Here is a 25261-nt window from a genome sequence, read left to right on the forward strand (position 1 = left end):
TTAGAGATGTAAAAAGAACTGGTTTCTGAGGACGTTTGTATGTAGAACCATTTCAGCTGGGAAGCACAGTCTGCACAGTTCTGGAATGCAAACACAGAATTATGAGATTAGTTTCCCACTAGGAAATCTTTATTCTCCTGAGATATTTAGCTGGTGCACTGAGATATGAAGGCAAATGTGGGAAGTTTTCTTTGACCTTTACATCCAGAAGAGATGAGGCCAGGGGAGGAGTCTTACTGCAAAGGACCTGCAAAATGTATTTGCAGAATTGGCTCCTCTGTCTTTGAATGAATTCCATTTGCTTACCCTATCTGAGCACAACACTCCTTTTCCTGGGGCTGAAATTTTGACAGCTTCTGCCTGAATCACAGAGATGAGTTTCTCAAGCCATGTTTAACGCAAAGAGCATGGGTTAAGGTGGGGGGGGGTGTAACTTCAAAGGGGGGAAAATAAGTCTATTTTCCTTTCACAATAGAGCACATAGAAAATACTCTTACAGGTCAATGAAGAAATTGTTATCCAATCATTCATTATTTGATCAACTGAAATCTAACTTGCCTAATAAGAAATTTGCATAATTTTTTATAGTTTTTTATGCCAAATCTAAATACCATAGGACAGAATGGTAAGGATGAAAATCAGTCAACTGCCTCACAAGGGATAAGAAAAATTCTACCTTGATATTAGCAATGGTGAAGGAGAAAACACTGTAAGAGGCACCATTTCCCCACAGAATAGCTCTGGGCATTTCCTGAGTGAGTGGGATTAGCAATCTAAATCATATTTCAAGAGGTAACAGCAACAGCTAAAATTTAAAGGGATTATTAGAATAACATTTACATACTGAACAATTCTTGAACTTTTATTAAAACCACAAAGAACATACTGAACAATTCTTGAACTTTTATTAAAACCACAAAGAACAATTCCTTTTTATGAATTTATGAAATAAGAGGCTGAATGCAGCTGCCCGTGCTAGTGATGATCTGGTAATATACACAAGCTAGGCAGTTTGTTTTCACTGTGTTTTCTAACCCTAAGAGACCATTAAAGGCAAAACCTGTATGATGCTGTACGCACACACACAGGTCACCATGGGCCACACTACCAATGAAATGGCAGGTAAACATGCTTTTTCTGGCCAAGAGAAAATAAAAGAAACAGCACTCTGCATGCTTCACTCTTCAAGGTGAATTTCCCTAGAAAGAAACCAGTGAAAATGGCTGCAATTACAACAAGTGAAGGAAGAGGACCAGTAACAAGACGCAGCTGAGGTCAATCCGGTTTATCCTAGTGAGCTACCTTCCTGAGCCTTCAGCCTCCATCTTCCAGGTGCTGATTTTTTTCTGACAGCTGCATCGTTCCTCCCTGAAGTCTTTTATACTCTCCATGAGTTTTCAGTGTCACTGAGTGGAACACGGTGTGGTTTTGCATCTTGGTTAGATGCATTCAGCAGAACAACTTTGCTAGGTTCCATAGCATCCAATTTATCATTTGCGTTGGGCGTTTCAAAAACACATCGCAATTTAGAGTCCATTACTTCATCGGATTTGCCTCTTTCCACACAGCTTCCATATCTGAAATGTTTGCTGGAGTAAACATTGTACCATAAACTTGTGTTTACTCTTTTTTCTGGGATCACGGTCAAAAGGCTGCAGCATTGCTGACACAGTACAGTCAGCCCTGGCTCAGTAATCCCACCTGGGGGCCTCACACTGCACGGACAGGTGCTGTTTGTAGTCCTAGCTTTGAAACATACCTTTCTACCTGATGGATTTCAGAATTTAAGCTTTGCATCTGTGAAGGGGCCTTTGAATTGGAGGTATGTGGGAAGGTCAAGGTCCTGATTTCAGTGCCTTTGGATAAGTACCCTGAACTAGGAAAAGCTAGACCATACCGTAGTTCTGTGTTTAATTTTCTGAGGAACATAAATACTGCTCTCCATAATGTACCAATGTACATCCCCACCAACAGTGTACCAGGTTCCCTTCTCTCCGCATCCTTTTCAACATTTGTTATCTTCTGATTTTTAATAAGTGGCATTGTAACAGATCTCAGTGTGGTTTGGGTTTGCATTCCTCTGATGAATAATGATGTTGAGCACTTTCTCATATACCTGCTGGATATTTGTATGTCTTCTTTGGAAACATGATTATTCAGGTGCTTTGCCCACTTTTTAATTGGGATATGTATTTTTGCTTTTGAGTTTAGGAGTTCCTTTTATATTGTGGATGTTAACCCCTTATCAGATACATGGTTTGAAAATATTTTCTCTCATTACATAGGTTGCTTTTTTATTCTGTTCATTGTTTCTTTGCTGTGGAGCTTTTTAGTTTAATATCCTCTCAATTATTTTGCTTTTATTGCCTGTGCTTTTGGTGTCATAACCAAAAATTCATTGTCAAGACCAATGTCTGGGAACTTGTTCTCTGTGTTTCCTCCTAGGAGTGCTATGGTTTCAAGTTTTACAAGTAAGTGAAACAAAACAAAAATTTGACTCAGCCCAAACAGAAAACTGGATCTATCCCTGATAAGGAAAGAATGTGTGTAATCTCTAGCCAGAAAAAACAAACAAAGAAAAACAACTCAGATACTGACTTCCAAAGTTTTATTACTTTTGCTTATTAAGATATATTTAACCTTTGAAAATTAAGAAATAAAAGACCTCTTATTCGAAGCAGTTTCAACAGTATCACAGAGTGGCGGGGCACAGTATCATCAGACAGAACACGTGGGCTGCAGTCCTGCGGCCTCTGTCCACTGCAAACCTGGTCTGTGTTCTCGCTGAGCCTCTGTGTGCTCAGCTCTAAAGTAAGGACATGGAGTTGAAAAATGTCTAAGTGCCATAAACTTATCAAGGAAGTAACTATGATAAAATATCTTTTCTTAATGCTATTACATTTTGATAGTGCTACCACTACTAATGCTGTATCTAACACTGTTAATGTCAAAATGAGATCTTATAAATAGCTAGAAGATTGTATTGATGTAGAGAAACAGTCATTTCCAGTCATTTTTTACAGTTTTCATTCATTACTTTATGATTCGTTGTGGATGTTTTCATTTAGTTGGTATACATTTTGTCCTGAATTAGACTATAATTAATTTGATACACTCTACAAATCTGTACAGATTCAATAAATCATATGTACATATATATGTTATTTTTGTACTTGAATTCACAGTTTCATATAGTTTTGATTTTCCTTGGCTATGTTTTTGGAATTATACTACAGTTCATGTATATAATTTAAATTGTTTTGAAACAGAAAAACTCCTTATGTTGGGTTTTATTGATGAAGAGTTCTTAAAAAGGCTAAATTATATTCTTTGTATTTCATTGTTCTCTATATACATGCATTTATCTGTCTCAGTGGTATTTGTGTCTTGCAATTTGGGATACATTGTAGAATAAAGTTTCATCTTACAAAAAATATTTTGATGAACTTACACTGAATTTATCTAGTTATAATTATTTAAGAAAACAAACTCTAAGGATGAAATTAATTTTAGATTAATTTTGAAAATAATAATGTAATTATAATATTATAAAGCATAATAAATAGTACAAAATATCTAGAAAAGTATCATCATGATCTCCAGCATTGGGTTGACTCTGAAGTCATACTTCTCAGGTTCAACTCCTGGTTCCTCCATTTCACATCGTGTGAATTTGGACAAAGTACTTAACTTGTACTTATTGTTATCAAATATAAAATAGAAACAAAATAGTATCTTTAACCAATCCTGTGGCAATTACATGAAATAATGCATATAATTCACTTTGTATATTACCTGGCACACATAACAACAAATGTTGCTATGATTACTAATAATAACAAAATCTAATGAAGCTCTATTATAATTAGAAAATATTAAAAGAAAAACAACTATTGGATTGACTCTATTATATGAATAAAATATTTAGTGCTTATTTAAAAATCCCAAAATATGGCCCAGGTAGTGTGGCTCAGTGGACTGAGTGCCGGCTTGCGAACCAAAGAGTCCCTGGTTCAATTCCCAGTCAGGACACATGCCTGAGCTGCAGGCCAGGTCTCCAGTAGGGGGCATGCAAAAGGCAACCACACATTGATGTTTCTCTCCCTCTCTTTCTCCTTCCCCTCCCCTCTGTCTAAAAATAAATAAATACAATCTTTTTTAAGATTGTATAGAGAGGGAAGGGAGGGAGAAAGAGAGAGAGAGAGAGAGAGAGAGAGAGAGAGAAACATCAATGTGCGGTTGCTGGGGGCCGTGGCCTGCAACCCAGGTATATGGCCTGACTGGGAATCAAACCTGCGACACTTTGGTTTGCAGCCCACTCTCAATCCATGGAGCTATGCCAGCCAGGGCACTAAATACAATCTTTAAAATAAAAATCCCAAAATATGCATCGTATTTCTCTTAAAACCAACTGTTAAGTTTTTTTGTTCAAATGGAAAAATGTTAAAGTTTTGCTCTGTTTCAACAAGGTGCATTTAGATGACTAAAAACTTAAAATTTTAAGTATCTTTGAGTAAAACTCTCATGACATGTACAGGACTAAGGTTTCCAAGAATTACATTCTACTTGATTTAGTTTTTCAAAAACTTACCTAGGTAAATTAAGTTTTTCATATTAAAATCAGAAAAACATTGATCAAAAGTCTGAAAGATTTTTAATTTTTCATTTCTTTGTTGCAATTTGAGAAAAATAAGGAGAACAGTAGCTTATATAAAGATTCTATTGATGCAGCATGTTTTGTAGGATACATTCTGAATTTGGGGCAGATTTGGTCTAATCACAACATATTCTACATCTGTCTGTATTCTGTCATTGAGGTGATGGAAGTTCCAAAAATATGAAAGATTTTGTTTGTTACACTGTAGACTATATCTAGAAAGTGGGCCACAGAAACATGTTCATCAAGTACTGAAGTTTAAAAGATGGTTCTTTTCTTTTGATGAGTAAAATTCCGTTGCATGTATAGACCACATCTTCTTTATCCAATTATCTGTTGATGGATACCTAAATTGCTTCCATGTCTTGGCAATTGTAAATAATGATGCAGAGAACATAGGGGTACAGATATCTTTTCAAATTAATGTTTTCATTTTCTTCAAATAAATACCTGGAAGTGAAACTGCTGGGTCATTTGGTAGTTGTACTTTTAGTTTTTTTAAGGAATCATTATACAGTTATCCATGGTGGCTACACCAATTTATGGGGTTGGGTCGAATGAAATGGTGAAGGGGAATATAGTCAGTGATACTGTGTCAACAGCACAGTGGCAGACAGTTACTAGACTTAGTGTGGTGATCACAATGTAAGGTATATAAATGTCAAACCACCTGTTTGTACATCTGTAATTAATATAATATTGTATGCCAACCATACTTTAATAAATATTTTTAATAACCACTTTTAGTAAGTGGTTCTTCTTAACCCTCTAATATCAAGAAATCCAGTTAGCTAATCTGCCCAATACCCACATTACTGCCTTTTCCTGTTATTCTGCTATCAGCCCAAATGTCACCTCTCCAGAGAGCTCTTCCATGACCCCATAGCTTAAGCCACCTGCCCCCACCTCATTTCCTGCTTTATTTTCTTCATAGCATTTATTTCTATGCTAAATTATCTTATTAGTTTTTGTGTTGATCTTTGGCCCTTGCCCACTAGAATGTGAGCTCTGTGAGATTGGAACTCAGCCTTGCTCACCACTGGGCCTAGAACGGTGCCTGACACATGCATGAGTTAAAACAATGGTTGAATGGGAATCACACAACAGTAAGTTTGAGGCCTTGTTAGTGTGTTTGTTGTTGAGGGCGTGGGGGCTGGAGGTGGATAAAATCCCACGTGGTTACATTCCTACCACTGTTTCCCAGACACCTGCCCCCGTATGATGGAAAAAAGAAGAGGCGGTACCCTTACAGCAGAAGGGTCCCCTGCTCTCACCCCACACTTTAAAGGGCTCTATGTATCATGAGCATAGTCTCCAGATTTTTATTAAACCAGATGAGATACTCTGCCTCTTGGGATCTGACACTCAGCACCAGCATGGCACCGTCTTCAACCCTAAATATCCACTTGGAAGGGTAATGCTGTCCAGGCCCGAGGGAAATGCTTCTCCACTTGCTTGCCCTATGTCCTCAATGAAAAGAGGGCTGTATCTTAATTTAATAAAGGTTCATGGTATTTCAGAGTCGGCAATAAACTCTGCTTTAGAGTATGGGGGAACAGAGGGGATGATTCCTCAGGTAGATGACGAGAAATCAATTCACTTGATAAAACTTTACTGTGGGATGGTTATGTGTAAAATAGATTCTATTGCATACCGAAGTATTTCCCAGGAGAGCTGTCTTCCTTTCCTTTCCTTTTCTTTTTCCTTTTTTTTTTTTCCATGTTCTAATTCCTGACTCAGGAGATACTTGGAAATTAGGACAGGGTTTGCAACAGCGGTGCACAGCAGCTGTGTGAAGCTCTACGTATGAAACAGTTACTCATCCAAACATTGCCAGCCCATCAACAGAACAGATATGTGTGATAATAATTAAATTCAGTTGTGTTTTCTATTTTGCCAACTTTCTATTTTGCCATCATGAATGTAGATGTTATGGATGGGAGGACAGAATATATTTTATTTAACAATTTGCTTACTTCTAAAATATTTAAACGTGTGGGTCTCCATTTGGACTCTTGCTCTAAAATCCTCAATTTTTAGGGACAGGCTTGCTTGCAATGATGCCCTTCATTGACTATGTCCCAGGCAGGCTCCCTGCACAGGCTACTGCATAACATAACCACCCCACACTCAGAGGGCAAGGTCACATGTACGCTTTTGTCCAGTTGTGTTTAGCTGGAGAGACCTAAAACTCTTTGGCCACTAAGTTGATTGGATCCCCCACAGGGTCCTTTCTCCTAATCAAATCTGACTCCATGTGGCCTATTCCCTGAGGAACAGACTCTGAGCAAAGGTTTGTATGCTGGAAGCTTTTGGAGTTTCCTTTTAGAGATATTGCTTCCCCAAACAATATCTGTAAGGGGAGGATGCTAGTTTCCTCCGGCTGATGTAACAAATCACCACAAACTTAGTGGCTTAAAAGCGCAATTTATCCTCTTACAGTTCTAGACATCAGAAGTATAAATGAACTGACAGGTGTGTATTTCCTATCATTTTCTTAAGGAGAATCCACTTTCTCGACTTTTTCATCTTCCAGAGGTCACCTATATTACTTGAGTCCTGGTCCCTTCCACTGTCTCCAAAACCAGCAGCACAGCATCTTCTGTCTTGACCTCTGGAGTCTCTCTTACCCTCATAAGAGAGGGTAAGAGAGGATAATCACCTTGGTGATTACCTTGGGTCCTCCAAAGGTAATCTACCTACAAATCTTTAACTTAATCACATCTGCAAAGTTCCTGTTGCCATGTAAGGTAACACATTCACAGGATGTGGGGAGCAGGTGTGGACATCTCTAGGAGGCCATTATTCTGCCCGTCACAGAAGGGAGGGAGCAGTTCCAGGCAGAGGAAAGGCTGAACTATGGAATAGATGCAACAGAGACCTCGGCCAAGCTCATGGACAGTCTAAACCAGGTGTGTTCTCCAAAGATGTCCCAGATTGAGGCAAGAGGCCAGGCCTCTGTGCTCTCCAAATTACCCAGTCAATGAATACTACCACCCCTGAGAGGAAGTGAAAACTAAAGCCAGGCAATTCCCTTCTACCAAAGGCAATTCCTAGGGAGCTGTGCCAGGAGTAGGGACACTCCCGGTGGATGGGGAAATGAATGTGTGGGTCCTGAAGATTGTATCTTTGTACCTGTGCAGCACACCACAAAATGTTCTAACGTTCACGCCTTCCCTACTCTGACCCACTTGCTTTGTACAGTGTCAGACCACCTTGGAATAGCTACTCCAAAATTCTGGCTGGTCTTTTTTCCTGGAGAAAATCTGTAAGAAGTTAAGTGGGACAAACTATAGCCCCTCTGCTGCATCTGATTTCAGAACTGAGACTGACGCGAATAATCACCCTCCTCAACTACTCATCCTAAAGACCCTGGGCTAGCACCCCTACTGGTTTAGGTGATTTACTTGGTGGGTGATCAGCCCCTCAACCCCAAGAGATCTGGTTCATCCCTGCTCACCACACCCTTCACAGGCCATGGCTGCTGCAGAGGCCGTTTATCACTAAAATCTGGCAAGAGAGATGCTCCTCAGATCGCTGCACGCCAAATGCATTTCTGCCTTTCCCCAGAAGTCACTCCTCTGGGAGCAGGGTTAGTTCACCCTGCCAGGATGGTGACATTTTTTCTTCCTGCTGGGTTCTTGCCAAAAGGAACTTGAAGTGACTAGGACTCTTGCTTAACCCCAAGAAGAACTTTTTCCCATTTGGGAATCAGAAGCTCAAGATCCACAAAACCTTGAGTTTCAAGGGCTGGAATCACACATTTCCAAAGTGGGTCAGAAGCAGTGATAGTAAGTGGGTCCATTCCTACTTCTGTCCCTTGCTTCCCAGACCCTTGTGTTCTATGAGGGTCACATAATGATGACCTGCAATGGTCTCCTAACTCTGCTCCTTCCACCTTTGTCCCCTGCAATCTATCTTCAACAGAGCAACCCGAGCAATCCTTTTGTGATGTAATAATACAAGTCATGTCATTCCTCTGCCCAGAAGTCTCCCATTCCCCACTTTGTTCAGGTTAAAAGCCAAGATCCTTACAATGGCCTTGAAGGCCCTACACAACCTCTCTCTCTCTTTATTACTGTTCTGACAGTATCTTGGGCCCCCCCCCCACCCCACCCCCCACCCTGCTCTTCTCCACACAGAATCTGTGCTGTTCCTCAAGCACACCAGGTACACTTCTGCCTACAGGCCTTCACACATGTTGTTCCCTCTCCCAGAACACTGTTCCATTAGAATAACGCAGGCACTGCTGCAATTACAAACTGTCCCCAAACACAGGGTTCATGGGTCAGGCGTTGGCTCTGGTCTGTGCCATTCTAATTGAGATGCCACATGATGGAACCTCTGCTCCCTGGAACTCTGCTGGCTGAAGGAAGGGGACACAACAAATCAGCCCTTCCCGGGCTCTTAAAGCCCTTCCCGGGCTCTTAAAGCCCTTCCCCCACTGCTGTTCACATTTCATTGGACACATTTCATTTCATTCACATTCAAGGAGATATCACATGTAATCCTGCCGTGTGGCCAGAAGGAGGAGGACAAGAACGTTAATGTACAGTCTCAAAGACACTACCTTCTCCCCCAGAGAGGACTCATGGCGTTCTCTCTCTCTCTCTCTCTCTCTCCCCCCACCCCCATGACTTTTCCTTCAAACTTTTGCTCAGGAGTCACATTCTCAGAGAGGCCTTTCCTAACCACTGTGTGTGAATTACACAATGCCCCCACCTCCACCCTCTCTGTTTTATTCCCCCCCCCAAAGTACTGTACACATGTGCACACACAAATACACAGACTCACATTTTTATTTAGTTCCATTCCTGCCTCCCCTGATGGGACGTAAGCTCTCTGAGAGCAGGGAATTTTGCCTGTTTCTGTGCTGTTGTTTTCCTGGCCCCTAGAGCATGGTTCTTCAAAGGGTGGGCCCTCAGTATTTGCTGAGGAAACACTCACATTCTATTTAAAATGGATCCTGAATATTCTCATTCACATTAGGATTTTAAGAGATTAATTTGCAGTAGTCATTTATCTCCAAACTTCTTATGACCTAGTTTAAGTGATGAGAAAAGAAACAAAATAAAAAGGAAATGGTGCTTCATTTTTATGTCCCCTGGTGTCTGCGGCTTTGTCTATCATTCTCTCTAGGAGCGGGTGTGAGAGAGACTTGTGGGAAAAATCATTTTCCTAAGATTCGTTAAAGCATTTGTCTGTATCAATTCCAACATTTTTCTGACCTACGGAATACTGACATCTAATATGAAGTGATTTTTAATTGAGTATGAATATTGTTAAAATGTATAGAGGGGATCAATCACACAGTAAAAAGCAAATCTTTTTTTTCTTTCTTTTTTTTTTTTTAAAGATTTTATTTATTTATTTTTAGGGAGGGAAGGGAGGGGAGAGAGAGAGAGAGAGAGAGAGAGAGAGAGAGAGAGAGAGAGAAACATCAATGTGCGGTTGCTGGGGGTTATGGCCTGCAACCCAGGAATGTACCCTGGCTGGGAATCGAACCTGGGACACTTTGGTTCCCAGCCCGCGCTCAATCCACTGAGCTATGCCAGCCAGGGCTAAAAGCAAATCTTAAGACAATGAAAACGCTATCCATTGCGACCGCAGTCTAGCACACCACTGATCACACTAAGCAACGGGCAGTGGTTTGGATAAATGGCCGTCAGTTGGCACTAGTTACTCCCCCACATTTTCTTCTCCCCCATTTTCTCTGCAAGTAATAAAACTGAAAGAAAAAATACCAAATCAAAAATCCATATCTGCATTATGGGAAAAACTTTTATTTCTAAATAGTTTATGATAATTATTGGGACATTATTAAATATTATCTGAATAATATTGCAATTGGCAAGGGCTGTTAGTACCTTGGGCATACGAACCAAGAAGCAAAGTGACTTAGGAATTCAGATTTTATTACTAATGAGGTGGGCAACTTGGGGTAAATTTCTGGGCCTCAGTTTTCTTGTTTAAAAATTATAATAATTAGAGTGACCAACCCCATGCAGAAGCTCTTGTGAATGCATTCATGGTCCTGAAGCCTTTCAGGACACTGTGACACCGTGACACTGGGTCACTGTTTTAGTGTCCCATGGGGACAGGAACCGAGCTGGGTCTGTCTGGGGCTGCCTGGTGCACCCGCAGCGCCCGTGCAGGCCTGCACGCTGAGACCCGGTGGTGACTGGCCAGCTGTCTGGTTTGAGGGCACACTGATGGCTGGGTAGGTGTTTGTATCTCTGGCAGTCAGCTGCATGACTAAAATACAGATTTCAAAATTGCTATAAGAAAAAAACATTTTGAATATAATATTGCCTTTGTTGTATTAGGATATATATAGGATACAAGCAAACATCATTATAAAAGTATACCATCTCAGAAAAAAGTATACCATCTACCTGAGAAATATTATTTATTTAATATCAAAGGGTAATATAGACTCAGGTGAGTAGCTCAGTTGGTAGAGCAACCTCCCAATATGCCAAGATTTCAGGTTCAATCCCCAATCAGGGCACATACAAAAAGCAACCAATGAATGCATAAATAAGTGGAACAACAAATTGAATGTTTCTTACTCTCTCTCCCCCACCCTCTCTCCCTCTCTCTCTCCCCCCACCTCCTTCCCCTCTTCCTCTAAAATCAATGAATATTTTTAAGTGTGATATTATCAGCTGGATCATTCACCTGATATGAGCTAAAAATGAGCAGCACTGAAGTCTCTCAGAGATTGATAAATAGAAATTAATATTTTCATAGGAAATAAAACACTACCAGCAATTGTATAAGAACACTGTAGGGGATCTCATAACTCTTTTGCTTACACATGAAAGATAACCAAACCCAAATGGTCTTAAAGCAAACAAGAAGAGCAATAGAGCAGACTTTTTGGTGCATAGCATTGGAAAGTTCCAAAGTATCCACTCTCAAGTGAGGCGTGCCTGTCCCCACAGTCTTCCCAATGCCTGTCCCCACAGTCTTCCCAATGCCTGTCCCCACAGTCGTCCCACTGCCTTTCCCCACAGTCTTCCCATGCTCTATTGGGGTCATTGGTGATTTCTGAAATGCATCTATCTTCCATTCTCCATTCCTAATTAGAACTCAGTTTCCTTTTGGGGAATAACTTCTCACCCAAATAACTGTGTTGAACCTCAGTGAGAAGGTAATGCCAGCCCCCTATCTCTGCTGAAACTGAGAGGAACAGATTGCACCCCTCCCTGTGTACTAGGGTCATGGGCAGACACATTACTTAAGCTTAGTCAGGTAAGTGCTGTCCCCTGAGACTTTTTGATCTTGACCAAGTTCCCAATGGAACTTGGGAACTTGGAAGGAAGGATCAGGGACAAGGCCATACCAGAATCTTCTTCATAAGCAACATCTGCCGTGCTTCTCAGCCCTGCAACGAAGTCTTTGCTCTTGCCCACTGTCAAGCCTGTTCTTCCATATCTAGTCAAATCTGGGAGCCCCAAAGCATTTTCCTTTGCTTAGAGCACTTAGGTGCTGCTACTTGACTGACAGTGGTGAAGACTATGGGGACGGCCATGTGAAGGAGAGCCACCCGCTCCGTGCTCCCATGGCACTGTGTGCTGCATCTTTTGACAGGCCCTTATCACAAGTCACTGCTGACCTGCCCATCTGCCTTCCCCACCAGACTGAGTTCCCTTATGCTCAGCCAGGTGTCCGGTCACTGCCATGCACTCAAAACAATCTGTGTTGAATGAATAGATGAATGAATGCTTGTATAATTATAAAAATTTTTTTAAAGAGATATTTTTTAAAGATTTTATTTATTTATTTTTTAGAGAGGGAAGGGAGGGATAAAGAGAGAGAGAGAGAGAGAGAGAAACATCAATGTGCGGTTGCTGGGGGCTGTGGCCTGCAGCCCAGGCATGTGCCCTGACTGGGAACCGAACCTGCGACACTTTGGTTCACAGCCCACGCTCAATCCAAATAATTATAAAATTTAAGGCAATATATTATCATGCACAGATCATAAAGGCTCTTTACAAAGTGTTAAACTTGTCTGAAAGAATTTTTTAGGCTGTTCTATGAGGAGTTATTGCACATTCTTTGAGGATCTATATACCTGTCAGGACTAATCTTTTTTCAACCCTAAAATTTAATCTGAAGTTTTCTTCAGGGCAGATTGATGCCTGTCTAATGGAGATAAACATTATCCATTTGCCACCAGAAATGCCTCTTCCTAAATTAAATAAAGAATCAAAACCCCAGCTTGGTTTTAGCCTGCCAGCACCACTCCCAGGAACCAGACCGGCTGCGTGGAAAAAGACCTGTTGTGTCCCTCGGGTGCAATGCTGCTCGGTGGGCACCTGTTCCTGCTGCCCTGCTGTGCAAGGCCTGTGCCCTTTGATCCCATAAGCCACAGGTCCTACCTCACCACAGGGTCAGGCCAACTCTAGTACCTCTGTGGGTGGGCTCGCGTGTCACCCAAGGTGGACAGGACAGCATGGTAGGCATAGGGTGCTAAGGGTTGGGAGGAGGGCATACAATCCAGCAGGGCCTTCCTCTTCCTCTCCCCCTTGCCCTTTCTGTCCCTTGTTCTCCTGAGCAATGCAGGCCTAAGGCCATTTGGGGAGGTGGAGCAGGATGGTGTACATGGGGGTGCTCCAGCAGGAGGCACCCCAGAGTGGGGAGGTAGGCACCAGGACACAGACCCACTAGGCTCCAGAGCCTGAGAGGAGAGTGCTCCCCCAACCCCCTGCCCAGGCACAAGGGTGTGGAGGTGGTGAGAGGTTGGGTATGCATAGAGGGGCTGACCAAATAAGGCAGTTTATTAAGCACAATGTAAGCTAGGCCCCTCCTTGTCAGAAAATGGAATTAGAAATATGGGGAGGGAACCCTGGTCAGATCGCTCAGTTGGTTAGGCTGTCAACCCAATACACCAAGGTTGTGGGTTCAATCCCCAGTCAGGACACATACAAAAAGCAATAAATAAATGTATAAATAAGTGGAACAATAAATCGATGTCTCTCTCTATCTATCTATCTATCTATCTCTCATTCATCAGTAAATAAATAAAATAAAACAAAATAAAAAATATGGAAAGGAGAAACAGAGTCCACCCTGTAGTGGTAGATGAGAGCTGATGTGTCTGTCATCTGAACTCAGAGTTCTATAGAGAGACAGTACATTAGTTTCCTAGAGTTCATATAACAGTTATCAAAGGCTGGGTGGCTTAAAACAACAGTCATTTATTCTCTCACCATTCTGGAGGCCAGAAGCCCAAATCAAGGTGTAGGCAGGGTCGCACTGTCCAGAGGTTCTGGGGCAGAACCCTTCCCTGCCCCTTCTAGCTTCTGGTGGCGCCATGTGCTCCATCGTAGCCTGTGACCACATCACCCCGATCTCTGTCTCCTCCTCTTCGCTGTGCATTTTCTCCTCTGTGTCTATAAGGACACATGTGATTGCGTTTAGGTGCACCGGGACAATTCAGGATAAGCTTCTCCTCTCGGATACTTAATTACATTTTTCCATATAAAGTAATATTCACAGGTTCTGCTGATCAGGATGCCTACCTAGTTCCAGAGATACAGAAGAAAAAAAAAAATCACAAGATGAGATAGAAACATCTGGTTATACTGGAAAACGAGAAATGACAAAAGAATGATGGAGACATGTCAAAAGGACACAGAAGCCAGCTTGAGGAGGCTCCCTCTGACCCAACTGGGAACAATTTCAGCAACAAAATGAATAACCATGGGCCCATGGTTTCTTATTTTACTTATTTATTGATATTTATTGAGTAAAATAAGAAACCATGGGCCCATGGAAATAAAAATAAATTAATGAATCAATCAAGAATTTCCTGAGAAATGAGTATTTACATAGTTTCAAAGCATCCCCACACAAAATGCTTATTAATTACAAAAGGGAAATTTTCAGGAGAAAAGCCTGGAGACATCACTTTAATGAAATGACAAAAATGAACATCAAAAGTGGGACAGATTGAATTGTATACCACTGAATAAAATGCACGAAGAAGAATACAGCAACTTCTTAATATCCCTGCCAAAGATGGGTAAACTCCACCAAGTCACGACGAGACAGCAGGCAAGCCCAAATGGAGAAACAACTGAACTATAACCTTCAAAGGGGCGAGGTCATGAAAGTGAAGATTGTTCCAGATTGACCAAGACAGCGGGGAGTACAAGAAAGAAAGAAAAGAAAAAAAGAAAAAAGAAAAGAGGAAAAAACAAAGAAAAGTATAGTCCAATATATCTCAAAAATGTAGATATGAAAATCCTTAACAAAATACTAGCAAATAGAATTCAGCAGTACAGAAAAAGAATTACACACCATGACTGAGAGGGCTTTGTCCCAGGGCTATGAGGCTGGTTCAGCATCGTTGAAAAGCATCGGTGTACTTCAGCACAGTGACCAGCAGTGGTGGCGGCAGCCAGGGGACCCCACTGAGCAGTGCCTGGCATGAAGGTGGGGCCAGGCAAATCTGGGAAAGTGAAAAAACTGGACTCTGCACCAGTGGCTGTTGTTCAAACAAAATAAGGTGCCTCGCAGCACACGCACTGGGCTACTCGAGGGTGTACGTCACATGCTGCGTGTCTGGGAGCCAGGGCCACTGGGGGCGCTGGCACAGACAGGGGAAGGGCTGGCTTGCAGCAGCGGCAAGTGCCAAATGGAGCAGCCCCCACTCCCCTCCCTGAGGTCAGAGTCATCCTGCGAGTAGGGTCAGGGCAAAGGAGAGCGAGAGACCCTGCCAACCAAAATAGAAGAAAGCCCCTTCGGGAATGTTTGCTCAGGAGCTCTGTATTTAAATGGTAACCACACCCTTCTCATCTGAATTTGAATTTGAAACCATTGATCTGACACCTTCCCTAACCAATTCCAAAGGTGGAGGTAGAGTCTGAGAGAGACAGTGCCAGACAGCTCATTCCAGACCACTCAGATGGGCTACGATCTAGCATCCCGTAAAGTACTTCTCTCATGAACTGTTAATGGACTCCAAACATAGGAAATATTTTGGCGTGAGATACTTTGAATTACCAAATCCTCTGCCAGGGACCTATCTCCTAAAATGAAAGGCTCCCAGCTGCTGATGTTCAGAATGGTGGAAGTATCATGGCTCTCTGTCTTGCTAGCATCCACACCGTCAGCATTTGCCTTTCTGGCATCCGTGGCAACCTGACGGTGTCCTGATGTCCTACTGAGGCAAAGCTCTTCCTGAAAGTCTGCCTCCCTCAGCAGTCAGCCTGAGTGCTGGGGGCTAAGGCCCTCAGGAGCAGCCCTTAATCAACTAAGGATGGGAGTTGGAGTACAAAAATCCAGTTTCCATGTCTCTGAGAGGCTGTTCTTCACAAAATGTAACATGCTCGTGACTCACCTGGGCATCTTAATAAAATGCAGATTCTCATGCAGCTGGTCTGGCTGGGACCTGAGGTTCTGCATTTCTAATAAGCTCCCAGGTGAAGCCAGGGCTGCTGGTCTGGGGACCACACTTTGACTCCCCTACAAATGCTTTCTGCCATTTCCTCTCAGATACACTGCCTGTTCTCAAAGTCGTGCTGGAGGCTCTGTTTCTGCGGGGGGAGCATTTTGTTCTCTCGTCTTATATTTCGTGCTCCTGGTTCTCAGTTTTCCCAAAGCCCAACCACTACCTCGCAGTGTAACTCAGGCCAGACACTTCATCTCCTCCCCTCCAGAATGAGGGGTCAGACGGTCTACTTCTCTTCCCACTCCAACATTCTAAAGATGTTCTTATCATCACACTTTCCACTCTCTCTCAAATCAGCTCTCCTGCATTTGTGCTCGACCTTTTAAAACCAAGCTGGCTTCACATTCTGCTTGTCTTCAAAAGATGTCTCTAAACAGAAATGGAAAATGGAAGCCTTTTCTTCAAACACAATAGCAAAAATGACATTTTCATTGTGCAAGAGAAAAAGAGGCCATTCAGAAAAACATAAGAATACTAGTGTTAGGCTGAGGCTATTAAAATGGAAATCAGTGAGAAACCAACAAAAGATATGAAACCATAATCCAAAGATATCTAAATAGGAGATAATATGTATAAGAAAACACAATAGTGGGTTTGTGTGCTGCGTCTAATTTTTGATCAAACATACCTAACATACATATACAGATACAAGCTGTCCCCCTTCCAGATAATCACTGTAGAAAACCAACTTCTACATCTACACTTAAAACAATTTTGAAATTCTTGAAGTTTACAGGAAACCAAGTTTAGGAGTATACACATAATATTACCACTTTGTCCCTGTTTCTTTTTTTTACCCAAAATAATACAGCCCAACTTAAACACAAATGCTATTTCCAATAACTTAATAAATTTCCTTAAATATCCATGAATAAAATCCATGCCTGTAACTGTCAGTTATCGCTCTGTAACAGACAACCTCTAATCACAGTGACATACAACAGTAGGTAATGTCTCATTCAAGAGTCTATGTGTCTGCCGGTGGCTTAGCTTCAGGCTGCAGGTCTGCAGCTTGACTAGCAGGGCTCTGCGAAATGTGAATTCAGCCTGGCACCCAGACGCTGATGGGGCAGCTACTCAGGCAGATAATCTTTTCATGACAGAGGTCACACATTCCCAAGGACAGGAACATATTGTTTTTAGGGCTAGACTTGGAACCGGTACACTCTTACTTCCCCACACTCCATCTCAGAGCAAGTCACATGGCCAAGCCCAACGTGAATAAGTGTCTCCCATGGAGTTATCAGTAGATTAAGTAAATATTTGCTGAACAAAAATCTGCCAAAGCGATAGTAAGAAGTCTAGAGATATTTTCCAAAGAGATGTGCCAAAAGTGATACAAGTGGTAACATTGCCATTGAAATAAGTATATAACTACATGAAAGGACCATCTTGAAGGCAAAAGTTTTCATTTGCTTGCTTAAGAGAAGTTATTTTTGTGCTTTTTATAAAAGTAAAACTTCAGGCTTGACTGACTGAATGCACCTAACTTATTTATGGTTCTATGGGATGGAAACCTACCTAGAGAGGACCCTGGAGGTTATCAAGTCATGTTTCCTTAGTTCTTCTCTTTCATAAATAATAAAATAAAATAAACTTTTAAAAAGAAAAGCAAAATTAACAGACTCTCCATTCTGATGTTTCCAGGCTGGAGCTTGGCAGGCCATCTGCACAGAGATGAAGAAGTACCACATGTTTGCTGGGGTCGGGTAGGTTTTGTGGTCAGCTGCTCCCGGCAGTCTAAAGCCCTGAGATAAGCCGGGGGATCTACTACCCTGGCTGCTGCTTTCGAGTCAGCTGCATGCCTGGCACACGGCTTCGGCCCTCCACGCTCCCATTTCTTTACTCAGAAATGCTCTCCCAGGTGAAGCCGCCCCTAACGATATGGCATCTATGAATCTACTGTATGTGGGTGGTTTTCTGGTGTCCCTTCCGTTAATGAGAACTGCTTTGTAAAGCCACCGATTTCAGCTCTAGAAAGTGTAGTAGTTTTTACGTGTTCAAGACTGAGAATGAAAATTGTTATTTAATGTTCTAGATTTCTGTCTTCCATAAAGGAGAGATTATCTTGGGATTTCCTGGGATCATTAGTAATGAGGTAACAGTTTCTAATGATCAATTCTCTACATTAAAACCAAAAGGCTTCCTTAGTGTGTTGAGTGACTCTGATGTATCTGCAAAAATCCACACTTGTTTTTGTTCTTTCGGTGGCGGTGGGCGGGGGAGTGACTTTATAACAAAATGATAGATTAATAACAAAGGATTATTGTAGCCATTATAATATATTAAGAATCAGAAGGTGGATTTTGAATGAAGGCTTGAGACATGTGTATACATTCTACCCAGGAGTCAACAGCCAGGAAAAGAAAGAGAGAGGAGGGGGGATGGGGGAATAGAATGAGGGAGGGAGGGAAAGAGGAAGGCAGGGAGGCAGGGAGGGAGGAAGGAAGGAAGGAAGGAAGGAAGGAAGGAAGGAAGGAAGGAGGGAGGGAGGGGGTAAGGAAGGAAGGAAGGGAGAGAACGAAACAAAGGGAGAGAAAGAAAGGAGGGAGGGAGGGAGAAGGAAGGACTAAAATCAGGTTCTAAAGCAAAAGTTATACATTCCCTGGACATCATTTAACTAATCAATTCTTAATTTTCCATCACCTGTTAAGTTCTTCAGACCTCTCTATTTACTTACAAAACACACAGGCACACGCTCTGAGTTTCCTACGTTTTCTCATTTAATTCTCTGTACAGCCCTGAGAGAAGTGCTGACATCGTCCCTTTAGGGGTGAGAAACCCAGGAGGTTCGCAGCCCTATCAGCCTCGGTCGCTCCAGATTTGGCTTCTGAAGCAGAAAAAAGTGCGCCTTCGCTCTCCTCGCCGTATTCCAGGGGCGATATTGCCGGCACGTGGAGCTCACCTCGCGCTGCCCGGGCCGGCCGGCCGGCGGGCAGGGAGCGGGAGCGGGAGCGGGAGCGGGAGCTGGGCCAGGGCGGCGGCGCCGCAGGTGCCCTTTGGATCCGGGCGGGCCGGGTGCTGACCGGGCGCGCTCCGCCGAGAGGCTGCTCACGCCGGGCCCAGCCATGGCGCAGCCGGGGCCCGGCGAGGTGCACACGACCCAGGCCATCCAGCCGGCGCACGCCAACTCCCGCGGCGAGCTCAGCGCGGGGCAGCTGCTCAAGTGGATCGACGCCACCGCCTGCCTGGCGGGTAGGAGCACGGCGGGCCGGGGCAGTCGAGGCGGGGGCCGGAACGGGTACAGAATGGGGTCTGGGGGGTCTGGGAGCTAGGAGCAGGGCTGGGCCGTGGGGACGCGGGGTGACGGGGGTCAGGACTTAGGAGGATCCTGGATAACCCATCCCAGTGCCGAGCCGACGCCTGGCTCCCCAGCCCGCGCCACGCCAGGACCGGGAACCGGACCAGGACCCGGACCCGGACCGGGACACGGGATCAGTGAAGAGAAGAGCGTAGTTTGAGTCGTGAGCTGTGTGCAGGGACCATAAGGGTTAAGCTAGTTCATCCAACACTGGGAGTTACCTAGGCCAGTAGGTCTCAAACATTTTAGTCTTAGGACTCCTTTGCCCTATTAAATAAATGAGGACCACCGAGAGATTTCGTTTATATGGGTTATTTTTATCCATATTTGCCACATACAAAAATTTAAAAATCAATTCATTCAAAAGGAACGGGAATGGCCCTGACTGGTGTGGCTCAGCTGGTTGGGCCTCATACTGCAAACGGAAAGGTCACTGGTCCGGGGCAGGGCACATGGCTGGGCTGCGGCCCTGGTCCCGGTAGAGAGGCAGCTGATGATGTTTCTCTCTCACACGTTGATGTTTCTCTCCCTCTCTTTCTCCCTCCCTTCCCTTCTCTGTAAAATAAATAAATAAAACCCTTTTCAAAAATAAAAGGAACGGAATGAACCTATTACATATTTTTATTGAAAAATGACTATATTCTCAACAGTAACAAAAAAATGTACTTAAAGGAGCGGTATTGGTTACATTTCTGCAAATCTCTTAAATGTCTGGTTAGATAGAGAATTACTTCTCTTACCTGTTTCTGCATTCAATGTGTTGCCTACCACACACTTATTTAGTCTCCGCTCAGGTCCTCTGCACCTGATTTCGACTTTACCATTATACTCTTGGCCCTTCCCATGCATTGTATCTCAGCTTCAATATCATTTCCTTAGAGGCATCTTTTCCAATCACACTTACATTTGCACCCTTTTGTCAATTTCATTGCAATGCTTTTGCCAGCTTATGCTGGCAAGGTAAGAAACGTCCAAACAAACCTGTACAGAATAAATATTTACAAGAGTTTACGTGAGCCAAGCTGACGACACATGCCAGAAGCGAGATTTCAAATGCTTCAGACAGTAACAGTTTTGCAGCTTCTTTTATGCATTTGAATTTAAAGAAGGGATGTAAGGAAGGTGGGAGAAAGCAAGGCAGGGATTGGATTTCAGGATAGTTACGATTATGCGTTCTCTTGAAAGTTAATACTCCCTTCAAGGGATATTACTTCTGGAATCTCAAAGGTATGTTAGCCTTAGATGCACAAGAACAATGGTTGTGCATCTCATGGTTTTTAGATAGGGTTGGCTTAAAATCTTTCACTAATGAAGTTACATACCTGGGGCATGAACTGCCCAGTTAGAAGTTTAGGATGAGATCATCCTGTGAGATTACTTTCCATAGAACCCATTTTTTTCATTCATGATACTACCTAGCACTGTCTGTAATTATTTTGTATGTTAATCTGTTCACCTTTTTACTTCCTGCCTTGCCAATTAGCGTGTAAACTAAAGCTAGTTCCCATGCTACGAAGCACCGAATGAAAACTTCCTGATGATATGGATGGATGGATAGATGGATGGATGGTTCCGGGAATAGAAATCTCATTTCTAAAAGGAAGACTTTGCATAAGGCACCTAATAGACTCAGCAAATGTACCTTTTCAAGTAAAATATGTTAAGATAAAATATTAGAGCTGGAAGGAACTTTAAAGATCATGTTTCCTGGACCCTTAAGTTATAGAGGGCAAAAGTAAATTCAGATGATTACAAAACTCTGCTTTCCTCAGTGAGTGTTAATAGAGTTTCTAATCCCCTGTGTGTTAACCACCTGCAAAATTTAGTCGTACATCTGATGCCAATCTGTTTGTTTGTTTTCTGTTTGTTGGTAGGTTTGTTTTGTTTCTTTCTTAATAGTTTTTTTTATCAGGATTTGAGGTGTGTTATAATAACATAATGGGAACATGAATATAAAATTAATCCACATGAAGGAGAAACAAGTATAGAAATCATTGAGGTTGCTAATAGTGATGCCTGTTGCCAAGGCAACTGAATACATTATATGAGTATTGAAGTAACTTTTTTTATTGTTGTTCAATTACAGTTGTCCCAATTTTTCCCTTTTGCTCTCCCCTGCCCTGCCCCTGCTCCGTCTGTCAGCCCCCACCCTGTTGTCCATTGCCAAGGGTCCTTTATACATATTCCTCGACTAGACCCTTCCCTTTCTGCCCCCTGTTGTCCCTCTCCCCCTCCCCCCTGGTCACTGCCAGTTTGTTCCATGTCTCTGGTTCTATTTTGCCCACTTGTTTGCTTTTTGTGGTGACTTTCAAGTTACCTCACTTAGTACCCCTGTCCTGTAATGGAGAAACAGTTGCCCTCCTGCAATTGTCACAGAAATCTCTGTGGTATTACGTCTTTGGAAACTCAGACAATGGGATGATTCGATTGATCACCAATTACCCTGGACCTTCACAGTTCTGTTACTAACAATGCAGTACTAAAGAAACCTTTACGACAAAGTTGGTCTGGAAACATGGAGATGCCTGTGTGAAACGCTGCATGTGGAGAAGAGGCACCACATAGGCAAGGGATGTTACTTAGCCAGGGTGTAACTAAATCCGAAGCAGAGCAGTGCTCTGCTACGCTGCTTCACTTTACACAATAGGAGTAACACAAAAACTAGGTTTCCCGGCATTTTCTCAACCAGAGTTCCTTCTTGAACAGCACTTGTGTGTAGGACAGCACTATGACAAACAATGGTGACAGTCATGGCCCCAGGACATGCCCAGAAGACATTCCCAAATGCCTTCTCAATAATTTAAAAGAAGATTAAACCCATTCACTATCATTTTGGCATAAGACCTCATCCGTCATCGGCTTCACTATTCTTGTAGCTCTTTAAGCCTAGAGGCTTGAAGCCATTTTGAGTCATTCTTCACCATCCATATCCATTTCTTATTTTGAAATATCCCAGACTCACTTTTCCCTCCCTATTTCACTTGCGAGTCTTTTCCAGGGTTCATTCACTCTCTCAAGAATGACACCCAATCCATCCAGTTGTGCAAGTCATACATCTGGCAGTCATCCATCCTTGGTACCTCTTACCTTGCTTCCCCCTCCACATATTCAACCTGTGAACCATGTCCTGTCAATGTCACAGGAAGGAAATCTCTCATCCCAACCACTTTGCTATGCCTGCACGGCCACCGCCCAGCCCAAGCCTTCCAGGTCTGGCTCCTTAGTTACCCTCATAAAATCCACGTTTTCTTCAGAGCACTTAATTAATTTTGCTATTATTTGTTCATTTAATTAATCCCTGGCTCTTCCACTAGACTCCATGAGAACAGAGATCATGACTGTTTTATATTTTAAGCACCTTACATTGAGGCTGGCATAGCACAGTTGTTCAATGAGTTAAAGGAATAAATGAAGGGACCACAATTGGTAGCAATCATCATTCTACACCTGGATCACAACCACATAACCAGTCTGCTAATTTTCCTCTCAGTCTCCCCAGGGAATCAGAAATAGTTTTAGAGTGTTTCCACTTTTACTGGCATACAGTATGAACAACCATCAAAATCAGGAGCCAGAACAAGTTGGTGCTATTGAATTCACATCTGATATACTTGTAAAAAGAAAACAGTCACATGTAATTACATGTAAAAATGTAGCCCTATCTTGGTTTCTTATATTTTTATTTTCCTTTTCAGTTTAATGGGCCTTGAAAGTCTGTGATCTTTGCCATGGCTACTGAGACCCTGAAGCCCCCACTTAGCCCAGTAGCTCTCTAGGCAGCATTCCTTGGGTGGTCTTTTCTGAGTTTCTGAGTAGTTAAAAACCCCTATTTGGAACAATGTATTTAATCTTTCCTAGCCTAAATTTCCTCATCTGTAAATGGAACTAATAATTGTACCAACCTCGTGAACTGGAAATTCATAAATTCTTATCTCAAGGCCTGGCCAGTAATAAATGCTTAATAAATGGTAACTATTATTATAACTATGTTTCTTCTTGGTTCCTAGTGCCATCTAATATAGTAATACACATACATAGTAGGTACCCAATATATACAATAAAAATGTACTCTTTTATTGGTTATTGTACTTTAATTACCATCTAAATCATTCAAAATTGGTAACTCATGTGGGTGCACATGGTAACACTTTATTAACAAGAATAGATTGATAAGCTCAACATCCCATTCCCTCATGTGAGATAACTGGAATGAATGTCTGTTAGGCACCCTTTAGTCAATGTTCTACAGTGTATAACTGCATGGCTCCGTTAGTTCCCTGGAAATCATAAGCACTAAAAGGTCGCTGACTGTGGCTGGATCTCCGCCACTGAGGAGACTTGTTAAAAGATAGGACTGATTCAGCTCAGTCTCCAGAAGTCAGTGGGGACTCAACAGATGTCTGAGACACAGAGTTAAATTGATCTTACCTTAAGTGCAGGGCGGGGAAAAGCAGATTTACAGTTGTGACTACACAAAACACAGTTTATTCTTGTATTCTTATTTATTAGTTATGATATTATTTATTTATATTACAACTCTAAGCCCACTTTTGCCCACCCCTGTATTTCTACAGTCTGATACCTTTATACATTCCTCCTCTCACTAAACTGTATAGCTGGGAAACCCATGCTGCTCTCTCTCTCACTCACAGAGTTCTGCTGGGGTTCCTTTTCTGGTAACACTTTTCCAGCCAGTAAAACCAGAATGTTCCATTTTCTACAGAATTGGACTATAGGGAGGAGTATTTTAAATATTTGCTCTCCAGAAGATTTTCTTACCTCTCTTTACCTGGGAATATATATTGCAGTTAAAGAAATCCAGTACACACAAAGAATACCAATTCAGTATAATTTACTGTTTCTTTTTCATGACGTGGCATCAGGACCAAAGTCTCCTAAACTAAGATGGGGTTAAAAGTTCTTAAAATGCAAATGCAGCCTGTTTGGGTTTTAACTGGCTATTCCTCAAAATCAAATTCTGGCAGAAGCATATGTCAACATTTTTCCCAAAGGGAATAAAATCTGATATTTTTACATAAAGTGCCTATAAAACCAACAATCAAAATATTTTAACAAATTAAATGCAGACATGGGACATGGAAATAAGTGGAGCTCCACCCTAATCTCTCTCCACCCTAATCAATACTCTCCTCCTCCAACATAGTTAGTGCATAATAAACTCGGTAATAAGAAATACTAAATGTTGACTCAATACCTGCTATGTTTCTCTGATGTCCAGATTTGGGGGTTTGATCACAGGGTCTCCCTCACCGTTCAGTGCTTACAATGGCTAAGTGGCTTAAATATATTCAGTGACTGGTTGGTGAGATAATGGATACAATTGTGATGCATTGTTTTTAAAACAAAAGGAAGACAGTACCTAACAAAGCACTTCAGGTTGGCACCAACTTACTAAAATTGCTAGTTGAATAACTAGATAGGCTGGGTACTGGTATTAAACTTCAAATCAAAGATGATGTAAATTTAAATGTAGAAGAAGTTACAGTAATTTCCATGCAATAGAAATTCAACTGTTACAAATCAGATCATTCAGAGTGTGGCCACGGTGGTCTTTTATTGAATGAAAAGATGAATTACTAAAATAAAGCCACTTAAGTTTTCTTCCTTTTTCCCCATGCTGAGATATTCAAACATTATTAATACTGCATGTTTTTACCTGTTTTTTTGAAGCTGAGAAACATGCTGGGGTTTCCTGTGTTACAGCCTCAGTGGATGACATACAATTTGAGGAGACAGCTAGGTGAGTGGAATTGCTGTTTCTCACCTTTCACCTGAGTGTATTGGTTTATTTGCAACATGTAAGCTTGTTCATTTTAAG

The 25261-nt window shown here is 42.2% G+C and overlaps 1 protein-coding gene and 1 pseudogene across 2 annotated transcripts in view; one reads left to right on the forward strand and one right to left on the reverse strand.

The window, feature by feature from the left end:
• Positions 1-1104: 1104 nt before the first annotated feature.
• LOC123824933 lies at positions 1105-14044 on the reverse strand (annotated as a pseudogene).
• Positions 14045-19138: 5094 nt separating this feature from the next.
• ACOT12 (acyl-CoA thioesterase 12) overlaps positions 19139-25261 on the forward strand; it is a 40711-nt gene continuing 34588 nt past the window's right edge. For both annotated transcript variants that reach the window (XM_045847723.1, XM_045847724.1), the window contains exons 1-2: positions 19139-19316; positions 25114-25183. In XM_045847723.1, coding sequence (XP_045703679.1) covers positions 19190-19316; positions 25114-25183 — 197 coding nt within the window. In that variant the 5' untranslated portion in view covers positions 19139-19189. The remainder of the gene's footprint in view (positions 19317-25113; positions 25184-25261) is intronic.

Source organism: Phyllostomus hastatus, unplaced genomic scaffold (genome assembly GCF_019186645.2).
Source record: "Phyllostomus hastatus isolate PE091 unplaced genomic scaffold, TTU_PhHast_1.1 phas_contig_58, whole genome shotgun sequence".
NCBI lineage: Eukaryota > Metazoa > Chordata > Mammalia > Chiroptera > Phyllostomidae > Phyllostomus > Phyllostomus hastatus.